The sequence below is a fragment of the Chiloscyllium plagiosum genome, unplaced genomic scaffold (assembly GCF_037043375.1).
Source record: "Chiloscyllium plagiosum isolate Xiang-an unplaced genomic scaffold, Cpla_swu_hap1 HiC_scaffold_10, whole genome shotgun sequence".
Classification (NCBI taxonomy): domain Eukaryota; kingdom Metazoa; phylum Chordata; class Chondrichthyes; order Orectolobiformes; family Hemiscylliidae; genus Chiloscyllium; species Chiloscyllium plagiosum.
In genome coordinates, this window is record NW_028270148.1 from 70,583,678 (window position 1) to 70,610,751 (window position 27,074).

The 27,074-nt window shown below is 43.1% G+C and overlaps 1 protein-coding gene across 1 annotated transcript in view; it reads right to left on the reverse strand.

Moving 5' to 3' along the window:
• The window catches only part of LOC122552905 (uncharacterized), a 153,254-nt gene that overhangs the window by 100,490 nt on the left and 25,690 nt on the right, over positions 1-27,074 (reverse strand). Inside the window, exons 4-6 of the mRNA XM_087991440.1 lie at positions 25,538-25,696; positions 1,932-2,030; positions 572-710 (exon numbers count right to left, since the gene is read on the reverse strand). Coding sequence (XP_087847566.1) covers positions 572-710; positions 1,932-2,030; positions 25,538-25,696 — 397 coding nt within the window. The remainder of the gene's footprint in view (positions 1-571; positions 711-1,931; positions 2,031-25,537; positions 25,697-27,074) is intronic.

Genomic DNA, 27,074 nt, shown 5'->3' on the forward strand with positions numbered 1-27,074 from the left:
GTTAAGAGAGATTAAGCATAGGAAACAAAAGCTAGCCATAAAATGAAGGAGCTGAAGTAGGCCATTCAACCCATCAAAACCACCCTGCCATTCATTGACATCACAACTGATCTGGTAATACTCAAATCCACTTTCCTGCCTTTTCCTTATGATTCTTGATTTTGTTAATAATTGAAAATCTGTCAATCACAACCTTGAATTTACTTAATAATCCAGCCTCTTCAGCGCTCGGTGTAAAGAATTTTAGTTTGGCCTTGCCAGTCATGCCCACGTCAAGGAACAAATAAAAAAGAATCCAGTGCAGCTGAATATTAATTCCAGTATGACTCACAGATGAATCTCTTCATGTAAGTCTAAGCCAAGAACTTTCGTGGCACAGTAGCATAGTCCCAACCTCTGACCCAGGAGATCTAGGTTCAGGTCTCACCTACTCAAGAGATGTGTAATTCACCATTAATGATATATCTACAGTATCTATATAAAACAAAGGAACTCTTTAAAGAAAAGTAGCCTCTTCTCAACTTTGTTAGACATTTAAAGTGATTTAGATGGGTAAGATAATAAACTAAACTTTTTAGCTTTATGTCCTGAAGTTTTGCTTCAAACGGTGAAGCACGTGGCGTTTGTTTTAAGAGGCGCCAGAATTCTTCATAATCTCCTTGGTTTTTCAAAATTCCATTCTTGGCCAGTTGGTCCTGCAGCTCTACAATCTGAACAAAGGCAAGTTGAAGGACAGGTTTTAGCACCAAGTGACATCAAAGTTGCATGCACAAATCTCACTAATTACTCGTGTACCTCTTTGTGGTCAATTTTCACAAACCTGTTGCAAGTATTCAAGTGCTCAGTGCCTTTTTAAAAACAAAAATTTGTAAACATACTATTTCTATTTTCGTATGTGCATTTTTCAAGTTAATATTATATTATCCCATTTTTGATTACTAACACAATGACAAAAGACAAGCCATCTCAGCTTCTATAAAGTGGCTCCCCAAGTTTAATCTGGTCTTAGGTGAGGCAAATAGGCAAGTCTATTCCCAGATTCAACCCTGAGCTAAACTGAGATATACACTATTGATATATTAAATGGTGTTTATCCCAGCTGAATCTGATGGTCTCTTCAATCCTATTTTCTGCTGGATGTATGCTCCAGCAATCTTAACACATTTTGAGAGTGGGTAATCGAGGATCAATTTTGGATTGAACCTGGGGCCTCCTGGTTTTATTTGGTTTAGCACTACCCGACATTACTAGTGCCCAATAAATAATTAGAGAGCTGGAAATACAGATTTAGAATAACAATAAGAATTGAAGTACAAATACATAATTCTGATAAAAATGCAGATTGGGAACTAAAATTGATTATTACACTTCATTATACTCTAAACCTGAATCCCCTGATATTTACTACTTGGTAAATTCCAAGGCAAGGGTCAGCTATTTATGTAATAACCAGATTGCTGAATTTCTAACACTAGACTATTGCTAACCCTTTTGTCATCAGATTTCAATAGGGACAGGATTTTTTTTACGTCCAGCTGTATCCCTTTAACTAAATTCCTCATATATATCCAGCAAGGTAGGTAGAAAAGGAGACTCAGAGAGAGGAGGAACAAGATGACTTCCAAATTCTGTCAAAAAAATGATTTTTGGTTTCTCCTGGAATCTCTCCATTTCTGAAATTATTTAAAGAAGAATTAAAAAATTGCTTGGGTGATAACAATGTTACATTAGGCTTTTGTGGCCCCACTACCAATTTAGCGTATGACATTTGAATAGCAATTTTCTTTTAGTGAGATGGTACAAAACAAAGTTAAAAATCAACAACACCAGGTTGTAGTCCAACAGGTTTAATTGGAAGCACTAGCTTTCGGAGCGCCGCACCTTTAATTCTGATACAAAAGATTCTGAAACAAAAGATTCAGCATTCATACCATGTAAAAATGTGACTTTGGAATGGACTTGAGGTATTTAATTTCATGGTAGAGCTGGGCGCATTCTGACTGCTGACCAAATATCTGCCTCGAAGTATTCTAAAAAAAAGACAGATTGAAGAACTTGTCAGTAGTTCTAGAAGCTGAGATACAAAGCACCGAGCAAATGACATGTAAACATTCAGCCACAGGAAGCCATTAACAACACTGGCCACCAATTAGGACCCAGCAGGTAACCTTAACACTGCCTGCTGATGCTGCTCCACCTCTCCTTCTTTGACATAACTCACTGTTTTAACTGAGGAAACAACAGGCTGCTTCATTTATCCAGCAATTTGTACTAAAAGATCCCTGCTGACAAGCCTATAAAACCGTTTGTAGTCCTTCTCTGCCTTCTTTTCATTGTATGCCATAATAAGCAGCAATTACTGGGTGCAAAACAACTCTGTTTCTTACAAGAAAAAGGGAAGCAAAGATTTGGTGATGTTGTTAGACTTTTTTTAAGTCACTTATGCAAAGTGCATGCCCCCACTATTTTAGAAAATAAAGCTATTGTTCACTTTCTGGCAACCTTCACTTCCTTATCGCTTTTAAAATTATTTTAATACTATTATTGAAAATACACTTATTACAGTTACATGACCATGTCAGATGTAATTTGAATACCTTTAAGAGTTGGCTTTAAATCTCTAGTTTTCAATAAACTTCTTAAATAGTTCACCTGCACTTACATAACACCTATAATTTCAAATCACTCAGAAAAGAATGATACAGCGTGAGCCTCAGGTATTGCTGCTGCAGTGGTTGATTTTCATATGCTGAACATTAACACAATAACAATTCTCAGACAACAGCTTTTAAATCATTAAATGTTTCAAGTTTAACATTTAGTTGTTAATCTCTCATTTTGATGGAACAGGACATTTTATATTGTTATTAGAATGCTTTAATAAAGTTGCTGGTGACATAGTGACTCTAGATAGAAGATTGGCATTCAGATACTTTTTCAAGAAAGCATGTTCCTTTTCATTCTGTAGACTGCTCCATCCATTGAACACAGCAAATTCAGCATACAGTTTCGTAAAAGGTGTTACAATTGTGCCTTTGATTCTGGAGTTGTGTATTGTATCTCAGACGTCGTCTGCATTCTACGCGCATTTGGCCATGACAGGATGCAGTGTAGTGTCAAAAGGCTGAATTACAATGGCTTGGGAAAATAGGATTATCTACTGCCCTCCAGTGACAACGAACTGGTGGTGACTATCAGAAAAACACTGGATTTATTTATCTAATACTAAAGCTGGCTTGTATTACTAGATTCAAAGTGCTAATGGTACATGTGTCCCTCTAATCCTGTCATTTGCAATGGCACAGGATTTCCACATTTCACTATTTTATAAGGAGCAATAGCATCTTCCTTTGTGATCAAACCTTGACCAGTGGAATTTAATTAACTGCCTTCAGACCACACAAGTGGTCATTACAATAAAGAATGACAGTTTTTAGCTTATAATTTCAATTTTAATTTCTTTTCCTCGTTCTGCTTACAACGTCATGTCCCCAGTGATCCGGAGGACAAAGTCTCTGTCTGACTCCATGTTTTACCAGTTCTATTTTTGTTTGGGAGAGGTGGGAGAAAACAACATAGGCCATAGTATTTAACTAATAGCATCACTTCATAATTTGCAGCTCTTGTTTTGAAACTCAGTAGGGGAAACCTGAAAGTGCAAACTTACATCCCATCATAGAATTATCAAATGTGGCAGAAAGGTATGATCAGAGCCAACTTTGTAATGTGATGAAAACTTGGTGTCATTGATAGTACAGACGCTACCTGAAGAGGCCTTTACAATGGACACTTCACTGATTAAAAAGTGCTGGTAGTGCCATAGTTTTTGTTCATTGCATTTGCGTCAGGTTTGCTCTTTTAATTCTGATTTGTCAGGATTACATACTGGACACTGTGATCAGGACAGCAAGGATCTTGGCTGGGAGAAAATGGGGAGAGTTGGCCCAAGAAGGAGCTGGAGGGGACAGGGGGCAGAGTCTACAACTGAGAGAGTGGGGTGAAAAGTCTAGAAGGATTTGGGGGCCTTGTAATTGAGCAAACCAGAGTTTGGATGAAATGCAAAGGTTATGGAAAAAGATTGGAGTTGTCACTTGGACTAGTGGTGACATCAGGCTGAACTTTGTTGATGTGATTGGGGGAGGGGGGTCCCAGGAACAGACCCGAAAGCAGAGTGGAGCAGGGGAAGTAAACTTTACAGCTGGCAGCTGGTTGGTTGGTTGCCACTAAGCAATTGTTCCAGTCAAAGCTAGTCAGGTGTCCTGAGGAGCTGTTTGGACAATTGGAGGTCCACAGTGCCACCAGCAGCAGTGGCCACTGCTGGGACTGCACCTGGAAGAGGAGGACACCAGGAAGGATGATACAGTACCTTCTCATTGCCACTGGGAGCTCTTGCACAGGTCTAAAGATTCCGAGATAGGTCCATCCACCAACATCCACCAGAATTTACATGGCAGTTTCCAAGAGCTGGTGGAATGCCAATGGCAGCAGAAAGAGGCAATTAATGGCCACTTAAGCGGTTTAATTTATCGCTGGATAAGAGGTAGAATTGTCTGCCATCCTCTCCACTGCTGGCAGGATAGCAAGGAATTGAGAATTTATACATACTACATAAATAAGGAGTAACTACTGTGCTCTAAACCCCTTCCCATCCCAGGTTCACATCAACCATTCCTCCTTTCAATGCAGTGTGTAAAGTTCATCTTCATACTCACGTGACACACAATGAGATGATGTTTCCCCCTGCCGCCCCCCTCAGAAGTTTCAAAGGTGTTGGATACTTTGTCCAGCATTCAACACTTTTTAAGTCATTGCCATCACAATGATGCAGAACCTAATGTCAAGGTGAGATTTTCAAGCACCAAGAACTGTGCTTTCAGGCATTCGACAATCTCAGTGGTAAATGTCAAATTCAGATGGTCCACCTCGACTTGTCAGAATAATAGCCGACTGTGATAAGGTAATCAGTTTCTGCGAGTGTAAAGCAATCTACTCCCAGCTTCATCCACGATTTGGAGATGCTGGTGTTGGACTGGGCTGTACAAGGTTAAAAATCACACAACGCAAAAGCTAGTGTACTTCCAATTAAATCTGTTGACTATAACCTGGTGTTGTGTGATTTTTAGCTTCATCCATGGTCTCTTTGGGATGTTGTGTGTCACCGGCAGCTTTCTGGTACTCATTCTCAAGCACTGACATGGTCACTGGTTTCATTGCTCATGTTTGCCCAGTACAGCACATCTCTTGCCTCGCCCTCAGTTTTGATTCAATTTTCTGGTGATTTGCATGTATGCACATTAGCAGGCCTTTCTCCACTACTTTGGGATAATGAATCAATTTCCTGTGTCCAATATGACATCTTCAGCTGTCAATCTTTGTATGGCCAATATGTTTTTATAGCAACATGTGTGTCCTTCATGCTCTCTGGCCATCCTTCCAACATTAGAGATCTGTATCTTGTTGGATAGTTTGTTTGACTTGAGCAAGGTCCAGGTCTATTATGTTCAATGCCTCTTCTGGGTTGATGATTTTTGCAGCATGCCAAGCTGCTGCTTCTCATTGAATCTGGAAGATTTCCCACTTTGTCACAGCATCCTCCACATTCTTCATTTGGAGTGCTGCTTGATAACATACCTGCAATATATAACTGCTTCCCTTGCTTGTCTGTCACATCCAGATAAGGAATAACATTCTTTAGCTGATGCTTTGGAGAAGATAGCAATGGCTTCAGGGAAATGCTTTGAAGTAGCTGGTGGCTGGACTTGACTGTCACTTTTCTAAGTAGGTATTAATGAAAATCTTCACAAGCAAAATAATGGCCAGGCACACACTTTCTCAAGCTGGACAAAATATTGTTCTGTGTGTTAATACCCTGGATGCAAATACACTGGTTATCGTTGCTGCAGTAGGGTTGCTTAATTGTGAAGCACTGCAAGGTGACTTCAACATTTATTTCAGCACTGGTATTGTCATCACTAGTTGCTTGATTTTAATGAATGCTCCTTCTTGTTCTGTGCCCCAATACCATTGTACACCCTTGGCTGAGAGTTGGTGTTTACAAATTGGACAAGAAATTTGCCAAATTGTTGAGGAATCCAACAAATCATTGCACTGCCTTTACACCTTCAGTTGTTGGACTTTGGGCCTCTTTAATTGTAATTTTTTCTTGTTTAACTTTGGGTACATTTGGTGAGCTCTGTCAAGCAGTTGCATTAGATTTTAATTGTTGTCACCAATAGCTTCTTCCATTGAGTCTCAGCATCCACCTATCAGATCATCTACTATAATTTCCACTTCTGAAGGTCACCAACTATCTCATGTCGGCTGCCTTGATATTCTTCTGGAGCCTTAGAAATGCCTCACTGCCAGAGTTAATACAGTGAAAACAGCTGGACTGCTCTGCTTGTCTCGATCTTCCCCTGCTCCATGTGTTATAGTGGTGGAGGTAGAATGAGGCCCTTAAGTGAACATTAAGTGGCAGATTGCCTGATGCCTTACTCACCCAATATATAATATAGGAGAAAAGTCAGTAGTAAAAAGGAAGGCAGTAAGCAAGCCACTTGGTTTATCATAGCAGTCCCCCTTCTTCAAAACCAGCAGTGTTGCTGTTCCTTCTTTGCTTCATATACGGTATGTCACTGAAAGGAACATCACTCTTTGCATGTGTGAGTTATTTATCTTGCAAGTCAATTATTTTTCTACTGCGTTCTCCCATGCTGAGATTAGACCATTGCACGCAAGAACCTCACATTTCCTTCTCCTTCAAACATTGTAGACACAGCTAATAACACTAACATCAAATTCATGGATTGAACCAATCAATAGCTCCCAGTTGAAGCCCAAAAGTTCTTGAGGTTATAAGACCATAAGAAATAGGACCAGATGTAGACCATTTGGCCCCTTGAGCCTGCTCTATCATTCAGTAGGATTATGGTTAATCCAACATTAATCATGTCCACTTTCCTGCTTTTTCCCCATAACCCTGGATTCTCCGACTGATCTATCGATTTAAGCCTTAAATATACAAAAGGACTTTGCCCCACTGCTCTCTGTGGCAAGGTGTTCCAAAGACCTTTAAACTTCAGAAGAAATTAGTGCTCAGTTATTCTGAGAATATGCTCTCTGGTCCCGGACTCTCCCATGAGGGAAAATGGCCACACAGCATTTACCCTTCAAGCCCCTTAAGAATCCTATAAGTTTCAATTAGATCATTTTTCATTTTTCTAAACTCCAGTGAGTAGAGTTTAATCTTTGCTCCCAAGACAATCTCTCCATAATAGAGATCATCCTATTGAATCTTCTCTGAATTGCCTCCAATGAAATGATATCTTCCCTTAAAGAAGGGGACCAAAATTGCTCACAGTCCTCCAGCTGTGGTCTCACTAGCACCATGTAAAGCTACAGTAAGATTTCCCTAGTCTTATACTCCAAATTCTTTGGAATAAGAGCCAACATTCCATGAGCCTTCCTGGTACCTGCTGCACCTGCATTGCAGCTTTCTGGATTTTTTTCTCCATTTAAATAATATTCAATTGTTTTGTTCTCACTTCACAATTTTCCCATATTATATTCCATTTGCCAACTTTTTGTACACTCATTTAACCTATTGATAGCTCTCTAGCAAGATGTTTGTATTCCTCTTGCAACCTGCCTTTCCACATTTTGGAATTGAATAGAATAGAACAGAATAGAATAGCCTTCATTGTCACATATATCGAATGAGTATAGTGAAAAGGTTTATGCGTCACCAATTACAGTGTTGACTCAGATACAAAAGTACCTCGGTGCAGCTTTAGTTACAAAATTTAGACAATACAGAAATAAAATGTCTAGCACTACATAAATAAAAATTCAGTACAGCAGATCACGCTGGCACCTAGTTTCCAGTGCACACTAGGCCCCGGCTCCACACTGCCCCAATGATACGCCACGCCAAGAGGCTACTGCAAGGAGCTGAAAGTTCGCCACGCCGGGACGCAGTTGCAGAAGGCTGCTGCGTCAGGCAGGGAGGTCACTGCACCATGCTGGGGAGGACCCCACGAGACAAGGCCACTGCACCAGATCAGGAGGTTGTCACAACACACCGAAAGGCCCCTGCAGGAGGCCGGGAGATGCCACATCAAGCAAGGAGGCCACCACATCAGAGGAGACTGGGGATCAAAGAGGAAAAAAAAAGCAAAACAAAACAGAGGAAGATAAATAGAAGAAAAGGAGAAGAAAAACAGGTGGAGCAGACAAGCTCCAGCTGGAGCATTCTTCTTTGTTTCTATTTTGCAGCATTTGCAAATTTGGCTATAGTATATTCACTTCCTTCCTCCATGTCATTAATATATATTGTGAAAGTTGTGGTGCTAGGATTGTGGAATCTCGAGGATCACAGGTCGCTAACCTGAAAAACAAACCCTTATCCCCACTCTCTATTTCCTGCCTATTTGCCAATTCTGTAACCATACCAACATACTACCTCCAACATCATGGGCTCCTATCGTATGACTTAACCTCTTGTGAGATACTTTGTCGAAAGTTAATATTTCCAATTTCTGGTCTCTCATCATAATTGAGGAAAAAAAAATCAACAGGTCATACTGAAACAAAAACAAACATTTCTAGAGAAACTCAGCAAGTCTGATAGCATCTGAGGAGAGAAAGCAGAGTTAATGATTCAAGTTCAGTGACCATTCTCCATTCCAAAGAAGGATGAATGGACTCAAAATTCTACTTCCGCTCCACAGTTGCTGCCAGACCTGCTGAGTTTCTCCAGCAATTTTGGTTTTGTTTTAGGACATCTAACTTCTGCAGTTCTTTGTTTAAAACAGGTCATGCTACTTGACAAAGCTGAACTTATCTTCTGTGCTGACAAATATGTCAATCTTCTTTCAGTTTGTCACCTCTGTTAAGAGGTTTGCTGAAATGGTTGAAGAATTGGACATTCTTTTGAATCCCTGCATGAAGCCAGGGATGGAGTGGTCAGCTTGGGAGCCATTTATAGATGTAACATGACAGATGATCAGAAGCTTGGGGAGATATCTGGGAGCAACATAGAGGTGTTCTATAATGTCGTTTATTTCTCTTACTGTTCACTTTCCAGAATTTTCTTGGAGAAGATAAACCAGACTTTAAACAGTGGTGTTTCCAAGGATCTTTGGCCCTAATATATTCAGTGTAACTTTCGTGTCAGAACAGGCCCAACGCAAATGATCACTGCTCTACCAAAATGGATAAGCTTTCTACAGTTGCTTATTGTACTCTGGTAGAAGTACAGAATATATTTGTGTTCTGAATACAGGCCAACAATGGGCAGCCATACGTACTAGATAAGTCTGAATTTTTTTTTTTGAGGTGAAAACGTTTGAATTTGTGGCACAGAATAGATCCAATATGATGGTTTTACATCTGTGACACAGACACTCAAAGTTCCAAGTTTGATAAAAATGATTTACCATGAATTTTTTTTCTTATTTTGTCCCGGAATGTGGGTGCTGCTGGCTATGCCAGGATTTATTGCCAACCCTAATTGCCCTTGAGAAGGGCAATATAGTTTACTATAGAGAGGCATCAGCAAAAGTAGTCTTTCAGAATAGTTAAGGTGATTCATCTGGATCCAACAAGGCTGACAATCCGTGACTAAATTATACAGTGAACTGGAAGAAATACTAAATTACTTAAGATCTGAAGCACAGGCTTTCAGAGATCAATTAAACTAGCTTTATTGGTCATTCTTTCTTCTATTAACAGGAAGTATAGGTCGGACTTTAACTGCTGAGGTGGACTTTTTGTCCCCTGGCTGGAAATAAGGTGGCAACCCCAATGTGGCTATTTGTGGGTGCCTCATGAAGTTAAGTTCTACCTAGGACTGTTCACTGGCTGCCAACAGGGTTCCCAATTCCAATATCCTGCCAGACTATACTCCACCTCTGAGAGCTGCCAATCAATGTAGCATTTCTCTTAAAGGATGTTGTGAAATTTGAAAGGGTTCAATAAAGATTTACAAGGAGTTGCCATGGTTGGAGGATTTGAGCTATAGGGATAGGTTGAATAGGCTGAGGCTGTTTTCCCTGGAGCATCGGAGGCTGAGGGGTGACCTTATAGAGGTTTATAAAACCACGAGGGGCAAGAACGGGATAAATAGACAAGGTCTTTTCTTTGGAGTGTGGGAGATCAGAACTAGAGGTTTAGGTGAGAGGGGAAAGATATGCAAGGGACCTAAGGGGTAGCCTTTTCACACAGAGGATGGTGCGTATGTGGAATGAGCTGCCAGAAGAAGTTATGGAGGCTGGTACAATTGCGACATTTAAAAAGCATCTGGATGGATATACAAATAGGAAGGGTTTAGAGGGATATGGGCCAAGTGCTGGCAAATGGGACTAGATTAGGTTGGGATATCTGGTCGGCATGGACGAGTTGGACTGAAGGGTCTGTTTCCGTGGTGTACATTTCTATGACTCTATGATTCTAAATGGATTGAAGAGAAGGCGATAGAGCTCACATAGTGGGGGTAGGCTGCTGATGCTCTATGAAGGGATCACAGGACAGAGACGGTCCAGTCTGCAAGACCGTTTACTCTTAGCAGCATCCAAACAGCTTGTTCCTTGGGCAGGCCTAGTGTTAGCTCCCACTTCCCAGTGATCTGGTCCTCTGATGGGAAAGCTGAGCATATGTGACGGTTCTGAACTCCACCTGTGGCCATCCCAATTAGCTCTGTACTCAGTATGATGACTGGTTTAATAGTAGCTGCCAAATTATAGAAACCTTATGAAACAGCTGCGAGTATCATATCACTGGGCTCTGGCAAGCATTCTGCCCTTTATTGTTCACTTTCTCATAGAATCAGTGAGTCCAAAAAGAGGCCATTTGCCCCATCAAATCTGGACCAACCCACTGAACAGGATCCTGCCCAAACTCAACCTCCACCGCCCCCCCGCCCCATCACTGTAACCTCACATTTCTATTGGCTAACACACCTTTCCTGCACATCCTTGAACATTATGGGACAATATAGTATAGCCAACCCACCTAAACTACATATCTTTGGATGTGGGAGGAAACTGGAGCACCCAGAGGAAACCAACGTAGACATGGGGAGAACATGCAAGACTTCACACAGTTACATAAAGTTGGAATCAAAGCGAGGTCCCTGATGCTGCGAGGCGATGCCACCTGATCTCTCTGAATGCCATTAGAGCTGCAATGTCTGCTTCTGTGGCTGTGCAGGTGAAGACTGACCCCTGGTGGCTTCTTAGTTAGTGGCCTATTGTAGATTTCAATGAAACTGTCACGTGCTCCATTGGTACCTGCAAAGAAGAATAAATTTCCTTGACAGCATTACAAATTTGAGTTCAAGAATCTTGTGGTCACTTGCAGAATATTGCTCCAAAATTCCTCTCTTCAGGAATTCTAGGCCCTTGGACGTCATTGGCAGCTTCTCTTCGGCTTCTACTGGGATGGCAGTCCATCTTTACCAATGCTCTCAAATTCTACACAATTTCATTAGCGTAAATCCAGTAAGTTTCATTTAAACCATCAACAAACATATTTAGTCCCTACATCTCTATAAGGTGTTTTCCTTCTTATAGGATAGACTGAATCTTAATTTTTGTGGATAAGTCTGAGTTGTGTCAAGTTTTGGTTGAGGTTTTGTCACTAAGACGCCTCAAGAGTTCTCTCATGCTGTTTGACCAAACGTGCCTCATTAAAAATCCACCACATGCCTATGGTGTCTCTCAAGTCTGATGTCACCCATACCTTATCAAGTGCTGTACCAGGAACAACTCACCACTCAGCAGATATCCCAGACCTCACTGACATCCCCTGCACTGTGCCACCTTCAAAGGTCCATTGTGACCTGGACAAGTGCTGTCAGTCCGAGCTGTGCTGTACAGTTCCTGACATTTTTCTTGGATGTGAGAACTGACATCTCTTTGGTGGGCAACGATCTGGAGGTCATGTCGATGTGGGATTGCCTCCTCCCCCTTGACCAACCCCCATGATACCAGACTGTGCCAGCCTGGTCCGAAGTGTCACCTGGTTAAAGCATCTGTAGGAATGCCCAGCACTTTGGGAAGAAGGTCATTGTCCTCTGCCAGCTCCATTATTTGCTCTCCAATACTTCACACTCATACGCTCTGCCACTGTAACCACCACCCACCAAGACTCATGCTCTTCCATTCTCACTATTACCTGGAACATCTTCCCTGACTTGCTGTCATCACCTGCCCCAAAACCCTCAATATCACCAACCCTGCATGCCCTCTGCACTGCCTACAACAGTAATAGCTGTGTCACCCATTTTCATCTCCCTAATATCTGCCTCTCTCTAACTGCAGGAGGCAAACTACCCATAATAGGGTAGACAGAGTCAAAACAAATGGTGTACTGTCTGACATTTGGCTTCTCACCCTTAAAAGGAGAAGATTCTGACTGACTACCCAAGTAGGGGCTGGACTGATATTGGATTTACTGTGCCCTTGACTTACTGCGCAGGGAATGTCTGTGTGAAGGCCCCCCCCTCCTTTGACTTTACTGAGGACTGCTGTCAACTATGTCAAGATTCTGGATTCTGTGTCTGTGCTAAATGGCAAGACAAGATAGAAACAATATGAGCCTAGTATCTCTAGCTGAGAGGGTGAAGCACAAAAAGGCAATGCAAGGCATAGATGCTTAGAGTTAAGCTCAGAGTGAGTGAGTATTGGGGGAGTGTGTGAAGAGCCAAGAGATGCGATCTGGTTCAGTCCCTGAGCACACAGACATTACACTGATCGTTGCCAGCACAGCCTGAGGTGCAGCAACGAAGTGCAGAAGCAACCTGTAAGTGAATTGGTGAAGTGTCATAAGGGTTCTTAGAGACTAGCACATATTGAATGCCAATGTCCAAGGATATCAGGTTAATAGGGCTGGGGCTCATGCAGCTTGTCCTGAAATTTTGGCATTTAGTTTCTGACACAGAGGTTGTTTGCAGCTGAAGTGGCAAGCTGAATCTGCCAGGTCCTTGTCTTGGTTCCCTCTTTGTGTATTCCTGATGTTTAGTAAATTTGATGAGAAGGGAGGCTGCATATTAGTAAGGGTAGTTGGGCTGTTGGTGAGGTATTTAATAATCTATAATGACATCAACTGGCTTTTCACTGTTGTCCAAGCAACAGTCTTGCCACATCAGTTTGTGAAAAACATAAAAAATGAAACAAGATGTTCCCAACATCGATAGGGGCTGTGCTGGATGTGTTGTATAATTCTACTCCATGTGTCATCATAGCCCAGGTCATTTAGATCCCTATAAGATTCCATTGCATGAATACACGTGATGTGAGGCACGTACTGAATCTCTGTTTTTCCACTTGCACGTTTTCTTGGGCTCGACCAGTAATGATGTTGTCTTCACAGTCCTGATTCTTCTACATACACCTCCTATCTAGCTAATGTAATATACACAGGTGTACCTCTACAGATTATCTTATACCCCCCTTAGTAATAGAACATTACAGTGCAGTACAGGCCCTTTGGCCCTCGATGTTGCGCCAAACTATGGAATCAATCTGAAACCCATCTAACCTACACTATTCCATTCTCATCCATATGCCTATCCAATAAATGCCCTTAAAGTTGGCAAGTCTACTACTGTTGCAGGCAGTGTGTTCCATGCTCTTACTACTCATTGAGTAAAGAACCTATCTCTGACATCTGTCCTATATCTATCAACCCTCAATTTAAAGCTATGTTCCCTCATGCAAGCCATCACCATCTGAGGAAAACTGCTCTCACTGTCCAACCTATCTAACCCTCTGATTATCATATATGCCTCAATTAAGTCACCTCTCAAACTTCTTCTCTGTAACGAAAACAGCCTCAAGTCCCTCAGCCTTTCCTCATAAGACCTTCCCTCCATACCAAGCAACATCCTAGTAAATCTCCTCTGAACCATTTCCAAAGCTTCCACATCCTTCCTGTAATGCAAGGACCAGAACTGTACGCAATACTCCAAGTGCGGCCGCACCAGAGTTTTGTACAGCTGCAGCATGACCTCATGGTTCCGAAACTCAGTCCCCCTACCAATAAAAGCTAACACACTGTATGCCTTCTTAACAATCCTATCGATCTGGGTGGCAACTTTTAGGGATCTTTTACATGGATACAGAGATCTCTCTAGTCATCTACACTACCAAGCATCTTACCATTAGCCCAGTACACTGCATTCCTGTTGCTCCTTCCAAAAAGTGACTCGCCTTACACTTTTCCACATTAAACTCCATTTGCCACCTCTGAGCCCAGCTCTGCAGCTTATCTATGTCTCTCTGTAACCTACAAACATCCTTCGTCACTATCCACAACTGTACTGACCTTACGGTCATCCGTAAACTTACTAACCCATCCTTCTATACCCTCATGCAGGTCATTTATAAAAATGACAAACAACAGTGGACCCAAAACAGATCCTTGCGGTACACCACTAGTAACTGAACTTCAGGATGAATATTTCCCAACAACCACTTTCAGCTAGCAAATTTCTGATCCAAACCGCTAAACCACCCTCAATGCCATCACTCCATATTTTGTGCAATAGCCCATCGTGGCGAGCTTCATCAAGCGCCCTACTGAAATCCATATACACCACAACAACTGCTTTACCCTCATCCACCTGTTTAGTTACCTTCTCAAAGAATTCAATAAGGTTTGTGAAGCACGACCTACTCTTCACAAAACTGCATTGAACATCCCTAATCAACTTATTGCTTTCTCGATTATTATAAATCCTATCTCTATTAATCCTTTCCAACACTTTACCCACAACTGAAGTAAGGCTCACAGGTTTATAATTTCCAGGGTTGTCTCTACACCCCTTCTTGAACAAGGGCACAACACTTGCTATCTTCCAGTCTTCTGTCACTATTCCTATAGACAGGAATAGTCTTCCAAGATCCTCCTGCTGTCTTTTCTCTAAATATGAGAACAGAGTGTCGAACTGCTCCAATATTTCCATGTTAGGCCAATCAAATTGTAGGAGGCTCACTTTGAGAACTCTCCTTCTATTTCACTCATGCCAGTAGATACACCTGTTTTTCCTTATCTTCTTCCCAACAAAAATACCGTCTCAGCATGTAACTGATTCTTCTTTAAATGTTACCAACCCTTCTAGCTACTTTATTATGGATCAATTAATTTCAATTTCAAAGGTTTACCTTTTAATGCCAACAATAAAAATGCTTCCTCTCCCACTTGAAACAGTCTATTGAATGCTTATCTGTCCATCTTTTGATTTTCACCCGAGACTTTTAGATATTCCTATGCTACATGTTCTTGAGAATCGTTTTTAGGAAGATGGACAGATAACCTACCACTGAGGACTCTATTTTTTACTCAAAACTTCCCCTAATCTATTTGAACAGACTTCTAATCTCATGACCATAAACCAATTCAAATGGGCTAAATTCGATAATTCATTTGGAGAATGACTGGTACCAAATAATAAAAATCTAGTCATTTGTTCCAATCTTGTGGGTATTTCTGGACAGTATATCTTAATCATGATTTTGAGAGTCTGATGGTATCTCTCCAATGGATGACACACAGTTGACTTTAACTGTTTTACTCCCAAACTGCACGTTTTCTTGGAAAACTTTAGATATCAAGTTAAACCATGGACCAGACTGTATCTCAAACAGTAGCCCATAATGAGTAAAGTAAAAACTGTGTTAACATTTCTACTACGACCCTAACTGTAAAGATCTTTAAAGGAATAGCCTCTGGGTACTGACTTGTCACATTCAAAATTGTAAGAATATCTTGATGTCCTGAAGTCACTCCACTAAACGGCTCTTCAGAAATTGCTATCGGTTTCAAAGGTGCTGGCCTGATGTTGAGATTTTTCTACTACTTGACTTTATAATATGTTTAACAGAACTGCACTACATCTTAATGAAGTTCCAGCCATGTAAAATACCTATTCATTGATGCCTGTACCTTTTTTTATTCCTATATGCCCTACCATAGGAAACTCAATTGCTACTTGAAACTTCTCCCTATGATATCTGGGCAACATCATTATTTGATGAACGACTGTCAATTCTTCATCAAGTTGAATACAATATCTCCACTTTCTCATTAAAATTCTGTTCTCATATGAAAACACTCTGAAACTCCATTTGCCTCATTTTCAATGTCAATTAATGAAGACATCTCAAACACCTCTTTTGAACCATGTTCATTCTGAAATAGAGTTTCAGCTAACCGAATATCTATTGTGGTATTACTGTGACCTCTGATGATGGACTTTGTTTAGCCATTGTTCTGGACACCACACCTGATGGAATAAAAACACCCAGAACCTGTTCCTGTTCTTCAAATGGATTTTCCGTAATTATAACCAAAGCTAAAGACATAGGAACAGCACAGGAACAGAGTTCAGCCCACCATGCCTGTGCTAACTATGATGCCAACCATTAAAAACTAATCCCATTTGACTGCATATGGCCCATATCCCTCTATTCCCTGCCCGGTCACGTGTCGGTCTAAATGCCTCTTAAATATTGCTAACATAGCTGCTTCCACCACCTCCTGGGGCAGCACATTCGAGGCACCTACCACCCTCTGTATAAAAAAAATTCCTCACACATCTCATTTAAACTTGTCCCCTCTCATATGTTAATCTGTGCCATCTAATATTTGACATTTACACCCTGGGAAAAAGACTCCAACTGTCCACCTTTCTATGCCTCTCAATTTTATATACTTCTACCAGATAGCCCTTCAGCCCCTCACACTCTTATGAAAACAATCTAAGTTTATCCAAACTTCCCTTATAGCTAATACACTCCAATCCAGCAACATCTGGTAAATCTCTTTTGCACCTTCTCCAAAGCCTCCATATACTTATGTGGCAAAAAGAACTGCACAGAATACTCCAAATGTGGGCGACAAAAAGAATTATACAGCTGCAGCATTGTCAGCTTTTATATTCAATGCACCGACTGATGCAGGCTAGTATGCATATGTCTTCTTTACCACCATATTCACTTGTGTTGCTACTTTCAGGGGATCATGGGCTTGGAGGCCAAGATCTGTGTGCACATCAATGCTCCTAAGATCTGCCATTTTCTGTAGACTATCAGTACTGCTAAATCATTCTTCAGTAGTAAATCAACTCCATCGACAGATAACTTCTGAACTACTCTCACTATCGACGACCTCAGACAACAACTCACAATCTAATTGGACCTTGTACTATGGAATGAGAATACATTCTCACCTAGGTAAAAACAATGACTGCAGATGCTGGAAACCAGATTCTGGATTAGTGGTGCTGGAAGAGCACAGCAGTTCAGGCAGCATCCAAGGAGCAGCGAAATTGACGTTTCGGGCAAAAGTCATTCTTCAGGAATAAAGGCAGAGAGCCTGAAACGTGGAGAGATAAGCTAGAGAAGGGTGGGGGTGGGGAGAAAGTAGCATAGAGTACAATGGGTGAGTGGGGGAGGGGATGAACGTGATATGTCAGGGAGGAGAGGGTGGAGTGGATAGGTGGAAAAGGAGATAGGCAGGTAGGACAAGTCCGGACAAGTCATGGGGACAGTGCTGAGCTAGAAGTTTGGAACTAGGGTGAGGTGGGAGAAGGGGAAATGAGGAAACTGTTGAAGTCCACATTGATGCCCTGGGGTTGAAGTGTTCCGAGGCGGAAGATGAGGCATTCTTCCTCCATAGAACACAGAACATAGAAAAATACAGCGCAGTACAGGCCCTTTCGCCCTCGATGTTGCGCCGATCCAAGCCCACCTAACCTACACTAGCCCACTATCTTCCATATACCTATCCAATGCCCGTTTAAATGCCCATAAAGAGGGAGAGTCCACCACTGCTACTGGCAGGGCATTCCATGAACTCACGACTCGCTGAGTAAAGAATTTACCCCTAACATTTGTCCTATACCTACCACCCCTTAATTTAAAGCTATGCCCCCTCGTAATAGCTGACTCCATACGTGGAAAAAGGTTCTCATGGTCAACCCTATCTAAACCCCTAATCATCTTGTACACCTCTATCAAGTCACCCATAAACCTTCTTTTCTCCAATGAAAACAGCCCCAAGTGCCTCAGCCTTTCCTCATACGATCTTCCTACCATACCAGGCAACATCCTGGTAAACCTCCTCTGCACCCGTTCCAGTGCCTCCACATCCTTCCTATAGTATGGCGACCAAAACTGCACACAATACTCCAGATGCGGCCGTACCAGAGTCTTATACAACTGCAACATGACCTCAGGACTCCGGAACTCAATTCCTCTACCAATAAAAGCCAGTACGCCATATGCCTTCTTCACAGCACTATTTACCTGGGTGGCAACTTTCAGAGATCTGTGTACATGGACACCAAGATCCCTCTGCTCATCCAAACTACCAAGTATCTGACCATTAGTCCAGTACCCCATCTTCTTGTTACTCTTACCAAAGTGAATCACTTCACACTTACCTACATTGAACTCCATTTGCCACCTTTCTGCCCAGCTCTGCAGCTTATCTATATCCCGCTGTAACCTGCCACATCCTTCCTCACTGTCAACAACTCCACCGACTTTCGTATCATCCGCAAACTTGCTCACCCAACCTTCTAACCTCTCCTCCAGGTCATTTATAAAAATGACAAACAGCAATGGTCCCAAAACAGATCCTTGCAGAACACTGCTAGTAACTGCACTCCAAGATGAACCTTTACCATCAACTACTACCCTCTGTCTTCTTCCAGCCAGCCAATTCCTAATCCAAACCTCCAACTCACCCTCAATGCCATACCTTCGTATTTTTGGCAGTAGCCTACCATGGGGAACCTTATCAAACGCCTTACTAAAATCCATACACACCACATCTACCGCTTTACCCTCGTCCACCTCCTTAGTCACCTTCTCAAAGAATTCAATAAGATTTGTGAGGCATGACCTGCCCTTCACAAAACCATGCTGACTATCCTTGATCACATTATTCCTATCCAGATGTTCATAAATCCTATCCCTTACAATTCTCTCTAAGACTTTGCCCACAACAGAAGTGAGACTCACCGGCCTATAGTTACTAGGGTTATCCCTACTCCCCTTCTTGAACAAGGGAACCACATTTGCTATCCTCCAGTCTTCTGTCACTAATCCTGTAGACAACGAGGACATAAAAATCAAGGCCAATGGCTCTGCAATCTCCTCCCTTGCTTCCCAGAGAATCCTAGGATAAATGCCATCAGGCCCAGGGGACTTATCTATTTTCACCCTTTCCAGAATTTCCAACACCTCTTCCCTACATACCTCAAAGCCATCCATTCTAATTAATTGTGACTCAGTATTCACATCGGCAACAATGTCCTGTTCCTGAGTGAATACTGACGAAAAGTATTCATTCAATGTCGCCCCAATCTCTTCAGCCTCCACATGCAACTTCCCACTACTATCCTTGACTGGACCTATTCCTACCCTAGTCATTCTTTTATTCCTGACATACCTATAGAAAGCCTTAGGGTTTTCCCTAATCCTACCAACTAAGGACTTTTCATGTCCCCTCCTTGCTACTCTTAGCTCTCTCTTCAGATCCTTCCTGGCTACCTTATAACTCTCAATCGCCCCAATTGAACCTTCACGCCTCATCTTTACATAAGCCGCCCTCTTCCCTTTAACAAGGGATTCCAATTCCTTATTAAACCACGGCTCCCTCACACGACCCTTTCCTCCCTGCCTGACAGGTACATACTTATCAAGGACACTCAATAGTTGCTCCTTGAACAAGCTCCACATATCAATTGCGCCCTTCCCTTGAAGCCTACTTTTCCAAGCCACGCATCCTAAGTCGTGCCTCACCGCATCATAATTTCCCTGCCCCCAGCTATAACTCTTGCCCTGCAGTGCACACTTATCCCTCTCCATCACTAGAGTAAAAGTCACCGAATTGTGGTCACTGTCCCCAAAGTGCTCACCTACCTCCAATTCTAACACCTGGCCTGGTTCGTTACCAAGAACCAAATCCAGTATGGCCTCACCTCTTGTTGGCCTGTCTACATATTGTGTCAGGAAACCCTCCTGCACACATTGGACAAACACCGACCCATCTAACGAACTCGATCTATAGCTTTCCCAGTCAATATCTGGAAAGTTAAAGTCCCCCATAACAACCACCCTATTACTTTCACTCTTCTCTTGAATCATCCTCGCAATCCTTTCTTCTACGTCTCTAGGATTATTAGGAGGCCTGTAGAAAACTCCTAACAGGGTGACCTCACCTTTCCTATTCCTAACCTCAGCCCAAACTATCTCAGATGGCGAGTCTTCATCCATCGTCCTTTCCACCACTGTCCACACCTCCCCCTCTTTTACCCCCACCTCTGACCCTACTAAAACATTTAAACCCTGGAACCTGCAACAGCCAATCCTGTCCCTGTTCTACCCATGTCTCCGTAATAGCCACAACATCGAAATCTCAGGTACCAACCCACGCTGCAAGTTCACCTACCTTATTTCGTATACTTCTTGCATTGAAGTATACACACTTCAAGCCACTTTCCTGTTTACAGGCACCCTCCTTTGAGATTGATGCCATGTTCCTAACCTCCCTACACTCCAGGTCCTGCATCCTAAAGCTACAGTCTAGGTTCCCATGCCCCTGCAGAGTTAGGTTAAACCCCCCCAAAGAGCACTAGCAAACCTCCCCCCAAGGATACTGGTGCCCCTCAGGTTCAGGTGTAGACCATCCTGTTTATAGAGGTCCCACCTTCCCCAGAAAGAACCCCAGTTATCCAGATACCGGAATCCCTCCCTCCTGAACTATCCCTGTAGCCACGCATTTAACTGTTCTCTCTCCCTATTCCTCGACTCTCTATCATGTGGCATGGGTAACAAACCAGAGACAACAACTCTGTTTGTTCTAACTCTGAGCTTCCAACCTCGCTCCCTGAAAGCCTGCCTAACATCCTCAGCCCTCCTCCTACCTATGTCGTTGGTGCCAATGTGGACCACGACTTCGGGCTGCTCCCCCTCCCCCTTAAGGACCCGGAAAACACGATCAGAGACATCACGTACCCTTGCACCTGGGATGCAACATACCAAACGTGAGTCTCTCTCGCCCCCACAAAACCGCCTATCTGTGCCCCGAACTATCGAGTCCCCAATAACTATTGCTCTGCTCTTCTCCACCCTTCCCTTCTGAGCAATGGGGACAGGCTCCATGCCAGAGGCCTGAACCCCATTGCTTACCCTTGGTAAGTTGTCCCCCCCACAAGTATCCAAAATGGTATACTTGTTCTTGAGGGGATCGGCCGCAGGAGGTCCCTGCACTGGCTGCTTCCTCCCAGTCCCCCTCACTGTCACCCATCTGTCTGCAATCTTTGGAGTTACTACTTCCCTAAAGCTCCGATCTATGACCCCCTCTGCCTCCCGAATGATCCTAAGTTCATCCAACTCCAGCTCCAGTTCCCTAACACGGTCTTGGAGGAGTCTGGTCCAGGCGTCTGGTGGTGAGGGAGCGGCGGTGAAGGAGGCCCAGGACCTCCATGTCCTCGACAGAGTGGGAGGGGGAGTTGAAATGTTGGGCCATGGGGCGGTGTGGTTGATTGGTGCGGGTGTCCCGGAGATGTTCCCTAAAGCGCTCTGCTAGGAGGCGTTCAGTCTCCCCAGTGTAGAGGAGACTGCATCGGGAGCAACGGATACAATAAATGATATTAATGGATGTGCAAGTAAAACTTTGATGGATGTGGAAGGCTCCTTTAGGGCCTTGGATAGAGGTGAGGGAGGAGGTGTGGGCGCAGGTTTTACAGTTCCTGTGGTGGCAGGGGAAGGTGCCAGGATGGGAGGGTGGGTTGTAGGGGGGCGTGGACCTGACCAGGTAGTCACGGAGGGAATGGTCTTTGCAGAAGGCGGAAAGAGATGGGGAGGGAAATATATCCCTGGTGGTGGTGTCTGTTTGGAGGTGGCGGAAATGTCGGCGGATGATTTGGTTTATGCGAAGGTTGGTAGGGTGGAAGGTGAGCACCAGGGGCGTTCTGTCCTTGTTACGATTGGAGGGGTGGGGTCTGAGTGCGGAGGTGCGAGATGTGGACGAGATGCGTTGGAGGGCATCTTTAACCACGTGGGAAGGGAAATTGCGGTCTCTAAAGAAGGAGGCCATCTGGTGTGTTCTGTGGTGGAACTGGTCCTCCTGGCAGAGGCGGAGGAACTGGGAATACGGGATGGCATTTTTGCAGGAGGTAGGGTGGGAAGAGGTGTAATCCAGGTTGCTGTGGGAGTTGGTGGGTTTGTAAAAAATGTCAGTGTTAAATCGGTCGTCATTAATGGAGATGGAGAGGTCCAGGAAGGGGAGGGAGGTGTCAGAGATGGTCCAGGTAAATTTAAGGTCAGGGTGGAATGTGTTGGTGAAGTTGATGAATTGCTCAATCTCCTCGCGGGAGCACGAGGTGGCGCCAATGCAGTCATCAATGTAGCAGAGGAAGAGGTGGGGAGTGGTGCCGGTGTAATTACGGAAGATCAACTGCTCTACGTAGCCAACAAAGAGACAGGCATAGCTGGGGCCCATACGTGTGCCCATGGCTACCCCTTTGGTCTGGAGGAAGTGGGAGGATTCAAAGGAGAAATTGTTAAGGGTGAGGACCAGTTCGGCCAAACGAATGAGAGTGTCAGTGGAAGGGTACTGTTGGGGATGTCTGGAGAGGAAAAAACGGAGGGCTTGGAGGCCCTGGTCATGGCGGATGGTGGTGTAGAGGGATTGGATATCCATGGTGAAGATGAGGCATTGGGGGCCGGGGAAACGGAAGTCTTGGAGGAGGTGGACGCCGTGGGTGGTGTCTCGAACGTTTGTGGAGAGTGCCTGGACTAGGGGGGATAGGACAGTGCCGAGGTAGGTAGAGATGAGTTCAGTGGGGCAGGAGCATGCTGAGACAATGGGTCGGCCAGGATGGTCAGGCTTGTGGATCTTGGGAAGGAGGTAGAACTGGGCAGCTTACTTTCACAATCAGGACTCCCGCCCACCTTCCGAGGACCCCTTCGCCCACCTCCAACACACTGCATCCACCTGGACACCCCGCGCTGGCCTATTACCTGCCCTCGACCTCTTCATTTTCAACTGCCGCCCGGGACATTAACCGCCTCAACCTGTCTCCCCCCCCTCCCCCACTCCAACCTCTCGCCCTCACAACGCGCAGCCCTCCAATCTCTCTGCTCCAATCCCAACCTCACCATCAAGCCAGCGGATAAAGGGGGCGCAGTGGTAATCTGGCGCACTGACCTCTACACCGCTGAAGCCAAACGCCAACTCGAGGACACCTCTTCATGGCTCTCGTCTACTAATGTGCTTCTTCTACATTCTCAGTGGTGTCTATCTCCTGTCTCTTACCTGTAGTTAAAGCTAGAATCTGATCCATGACCTTCTGCTTCTCAGTTTTCTTTTCAGACTCATTCTTATAAACTTCAGCAAGTCCGAGGGGTTTCTCAACATATGTGTCCTGCATTGCTACAATGGAAACACCTTGGCTTTCGATTTTCACCTCCTTCCTTTCGATCAGATCTTGGGATATTTCCAGCTATCCATTCGTTACCTTGGCTACTTGCCTTCCATTTTCTAGCCCTTTCCAAGTTATGAAAATGATGGACCAAAGATTTAGTTAACTGAAAATGGTCAGCTATTTTTGCTCCCTTTCTAACATTTGCAAACCTTTGATCTTCAACACAAGTTATGATGGAAACTAATGAGTTTATAAATTCCGATATGAGAATAAGATCACTAAGAGCTTCATACACGGTTTCACCTTCTAATGGTCTTATTCACCTGCCAAAACTAGTATGCTTAACTCTTTCAATTCAATATAGGTTTGCCTCAGGCAGCTTCCTTAAATTCTGGAACCTGTGCCTATCCATGCACTTCATGATTTTGTAAACCTCTATTAGGTCACCCCTCAGTCTTCGATGTTCCAGGGAAAACAGCCCCAGTCTATCCAACCTCTCCCTATAGCTCAAATCCTTAAACCCTGGCAACGTCTTTGTAAATCTTTTCTGAACCATTTCAAGTTTCACAACATCCTTCCGATAGGAAGAAGACCAGAACTGCATGCAATATTCCAAAAGTGGCCGAACCAATGTACTGTACAGCCGCAACATAATCTCCTAACTCCTGTACTCAATACTCTGACCCAGAAAGGAAAGCATGCCAAACTATCTTCACTATCCTATCTACCTGCGACTCTCAAGGAGCTATGAACCTGCACTCCAAGGTCTCTTTGTTCAGCAACACTCCCTAGGACCTTACCTGAAATGTCCATTCTACTGTTTCTCGGATGCTGCCTGACCGGCTGTGCTTTTCTAGCACCAAACGTTTTGACTCATTTTCTCAAATGACATGAAAAATGTCTCTAATCCACTTCCTCAAATTTTGATAGGGCCTGTGCAATCTTAAACATTTTCTATCTGGATATCAAATCATGACTCAGATTCTCCCCAACAGAGCCTGCATCAGCACCTAATGTCTCCTGTTACAACTATGCCATTTTAAGCTCATATTTTCTCTTTTTTCCCCCTTTGCATTTCTAATTTTCCTTTTTCCATTTCCTGTTTTCTTAATGCCTGTCTCCCTTTAAACTTTTTCTGTCATTTCTGGTTTCTTCACTCACTGCTCACGCTCCAGTCTCTTCAACTGTATCTGAATAGCAATTGTTTCTGACATTTCACCATCTGAAGTACTTGGTCCTTCTTTGAATTTCCACTAAATCCAGGTACTGTACTAATACCTCAATTATCTGAGGCATTTTAGCTCTGTTAGGCAATGCTATCTCTGGGTTACCTTCAAAAATCAATCAACTTTGGTTTAGAATTTCTTTTAGAAACTGCTAGTGACAACTCTGTCAAATGCAGGTAATCTTTTGCTGCTTCCACCACCATGTCTTATGTGCTGTACAGAACCCGGTGTATTGTTCACCTGTATTAGTTATTTACCTAACCACGCCCAAATCACACATCCGCGGAACACGGTGGCTCAGTGATTAGCACTGCAGTCTCACAGCATCAGGGTTCCAGGTTCGATCCCACACTCGGGTGATTGTCTGTGTGGAGTTTGCACATTCTCCCAGTGTCTGCGTGGGTTTCCTCCGGGTGCTCCGGTTTCCTCCCACAGTCCAAAGATGTGCAGATCAGGTGAATTGGCCATGCTAAATTGCCCGTAGTGTTAGGTAAGGGGTAAATGTAAGGGTATGGGTGGGTTGCGCTTCGGCGGGTCGGTGTGGACTTGTTGGGCCGGAGGGCCTGTTTCCACACCGTCGGGAATCTAATCATTCATAACCAATCCAATCTCAATCCCCATCCCAATCCAAATCATAGATCATGGGATTTGATTCTTTCGTAACAGAATTTTAACACCAACTGCATTTATGCTATTTTACAGAAGTCACAATTGCTGAGTCATGTTTCCCATCCCAAGTATGGACATTAGTTGTTTCCTTAAAACTTAATGAGAATCCTACAACACACTCAAATGCGTTTCTCAAAGACTACAGGTTATTCTAATAAGTGGAGAAATTCTCAGCTAATGCTTATGCTTCACTCATGCATACCTGCCTCTTCTCCTGCTCGTCTGTATTACGCTGGAACAGAAGGTCTCGCTGTTTAATTACATGGCGTTGCTGTTGAACTTTCTTGTTTAGTAGGTCCATGTATTGTAAACGCATGACATTACACAACTTGTACACATTCTTGTAAACCTCCAGATGGCGCTAAAATAACAAGCAATGATCACATCATTTACAATCAGGCTTTAGCACATGAATTCTGCACATTTTTGGCAGTTAATCTGTAGCTACAAGTTTGAAATAAAAAAAAAAACTGTGTTTAATAATGTGATAAATATAGCAAAAAAAGATGATTCCACACCAAAATGGTTCATAATTCCTGGAATCATAGCAAATGAACATAATAGAGCTGAAAATGTGTTGCTGGAAAAGCGCAGCAGGTCAGGCAGCATCCAAGGAACAGGAGAATCGATGTTTCGGGCATGAGCCCTTCTTCAGGAGGATTTTCAGCTCTGATCTCCAGCATCTGCAGTCCTCACTTTCTCCTCAAATGAATATATAGTTAACATTCACAAACTTTCAAGGATTTGAGCAGCTGGAGGCAAGTTCAAGAAAATGAATGTATACATTTTGCAACCTTTTATTTTAAAGAATATTCCATTGTGAATTGTTGGTGCTTGATTCAAAATGGGCAACTGTTCCTCTTTAAAAAATCTTTGTTCAGTTTACTCAAGTACCATGAAAATGTTCTCATCAAGACATCTTCATTGCTTTCCTCTCAACACCTTTTCATCCAGGGTGATTTCAACCTCCATTTCAATTCATCATGAGTTCTCTTCAAATGCCTTGTTAGCCTTCCTTAATCTCACATTCATACAAAGTCCGCAAGCCCTATCCACTGATATCTCTCATGCAGTCTTGTGCTCTCATTGAATCAATTGATATCCAGCCATTTCTCATTCCTTCCTTGTATCACTGCCTCCCACAGGCCCTTCACACTCTCAGTCTTACTTTTTTAACCACGTCTATCCTTGGATAGGGCACTCTCCAAATTCACTTGTAATGTCACTTGCATAATCCCACACTCTCCCGTATTATGATCCTGTCAGGCATCATTAGTATTTAGACAAAATCTAAACATCTAGCAACCAACTGACTAAACCATGCCACAAGATTTCATATTCTTAAACAAAAGCAAACTAACATACATAAAGAGAAATTGCATAAAACATCATTGATTTAACAAAATGAATGATGAAGACCAATGCTATAAACTTAGTTCTACTTTTTACTATACTCTAAAGCTTCCCTAATCTTACAAAATCTTGAAGGTTCATCCATTTTCCTGGATCCAACCACAAGGTATGCAACAGCTCTAACGATCTCACTTTAATTCTCCTCAGTGTTCCAGCTATCCTCTGAGATAATATGCCATTGGTATGTTTCCATTAGCTTCTTTGGTAATGCAACCCTCTGTCTTTCCTTATCAACTTCATGACTGTGGATATCTTAGTTCCTTGTTTGGGTTGCCAGCAGAAACTCAATTATCTTCCCACTTTCCAGGCTAACTATGCCAATTTCT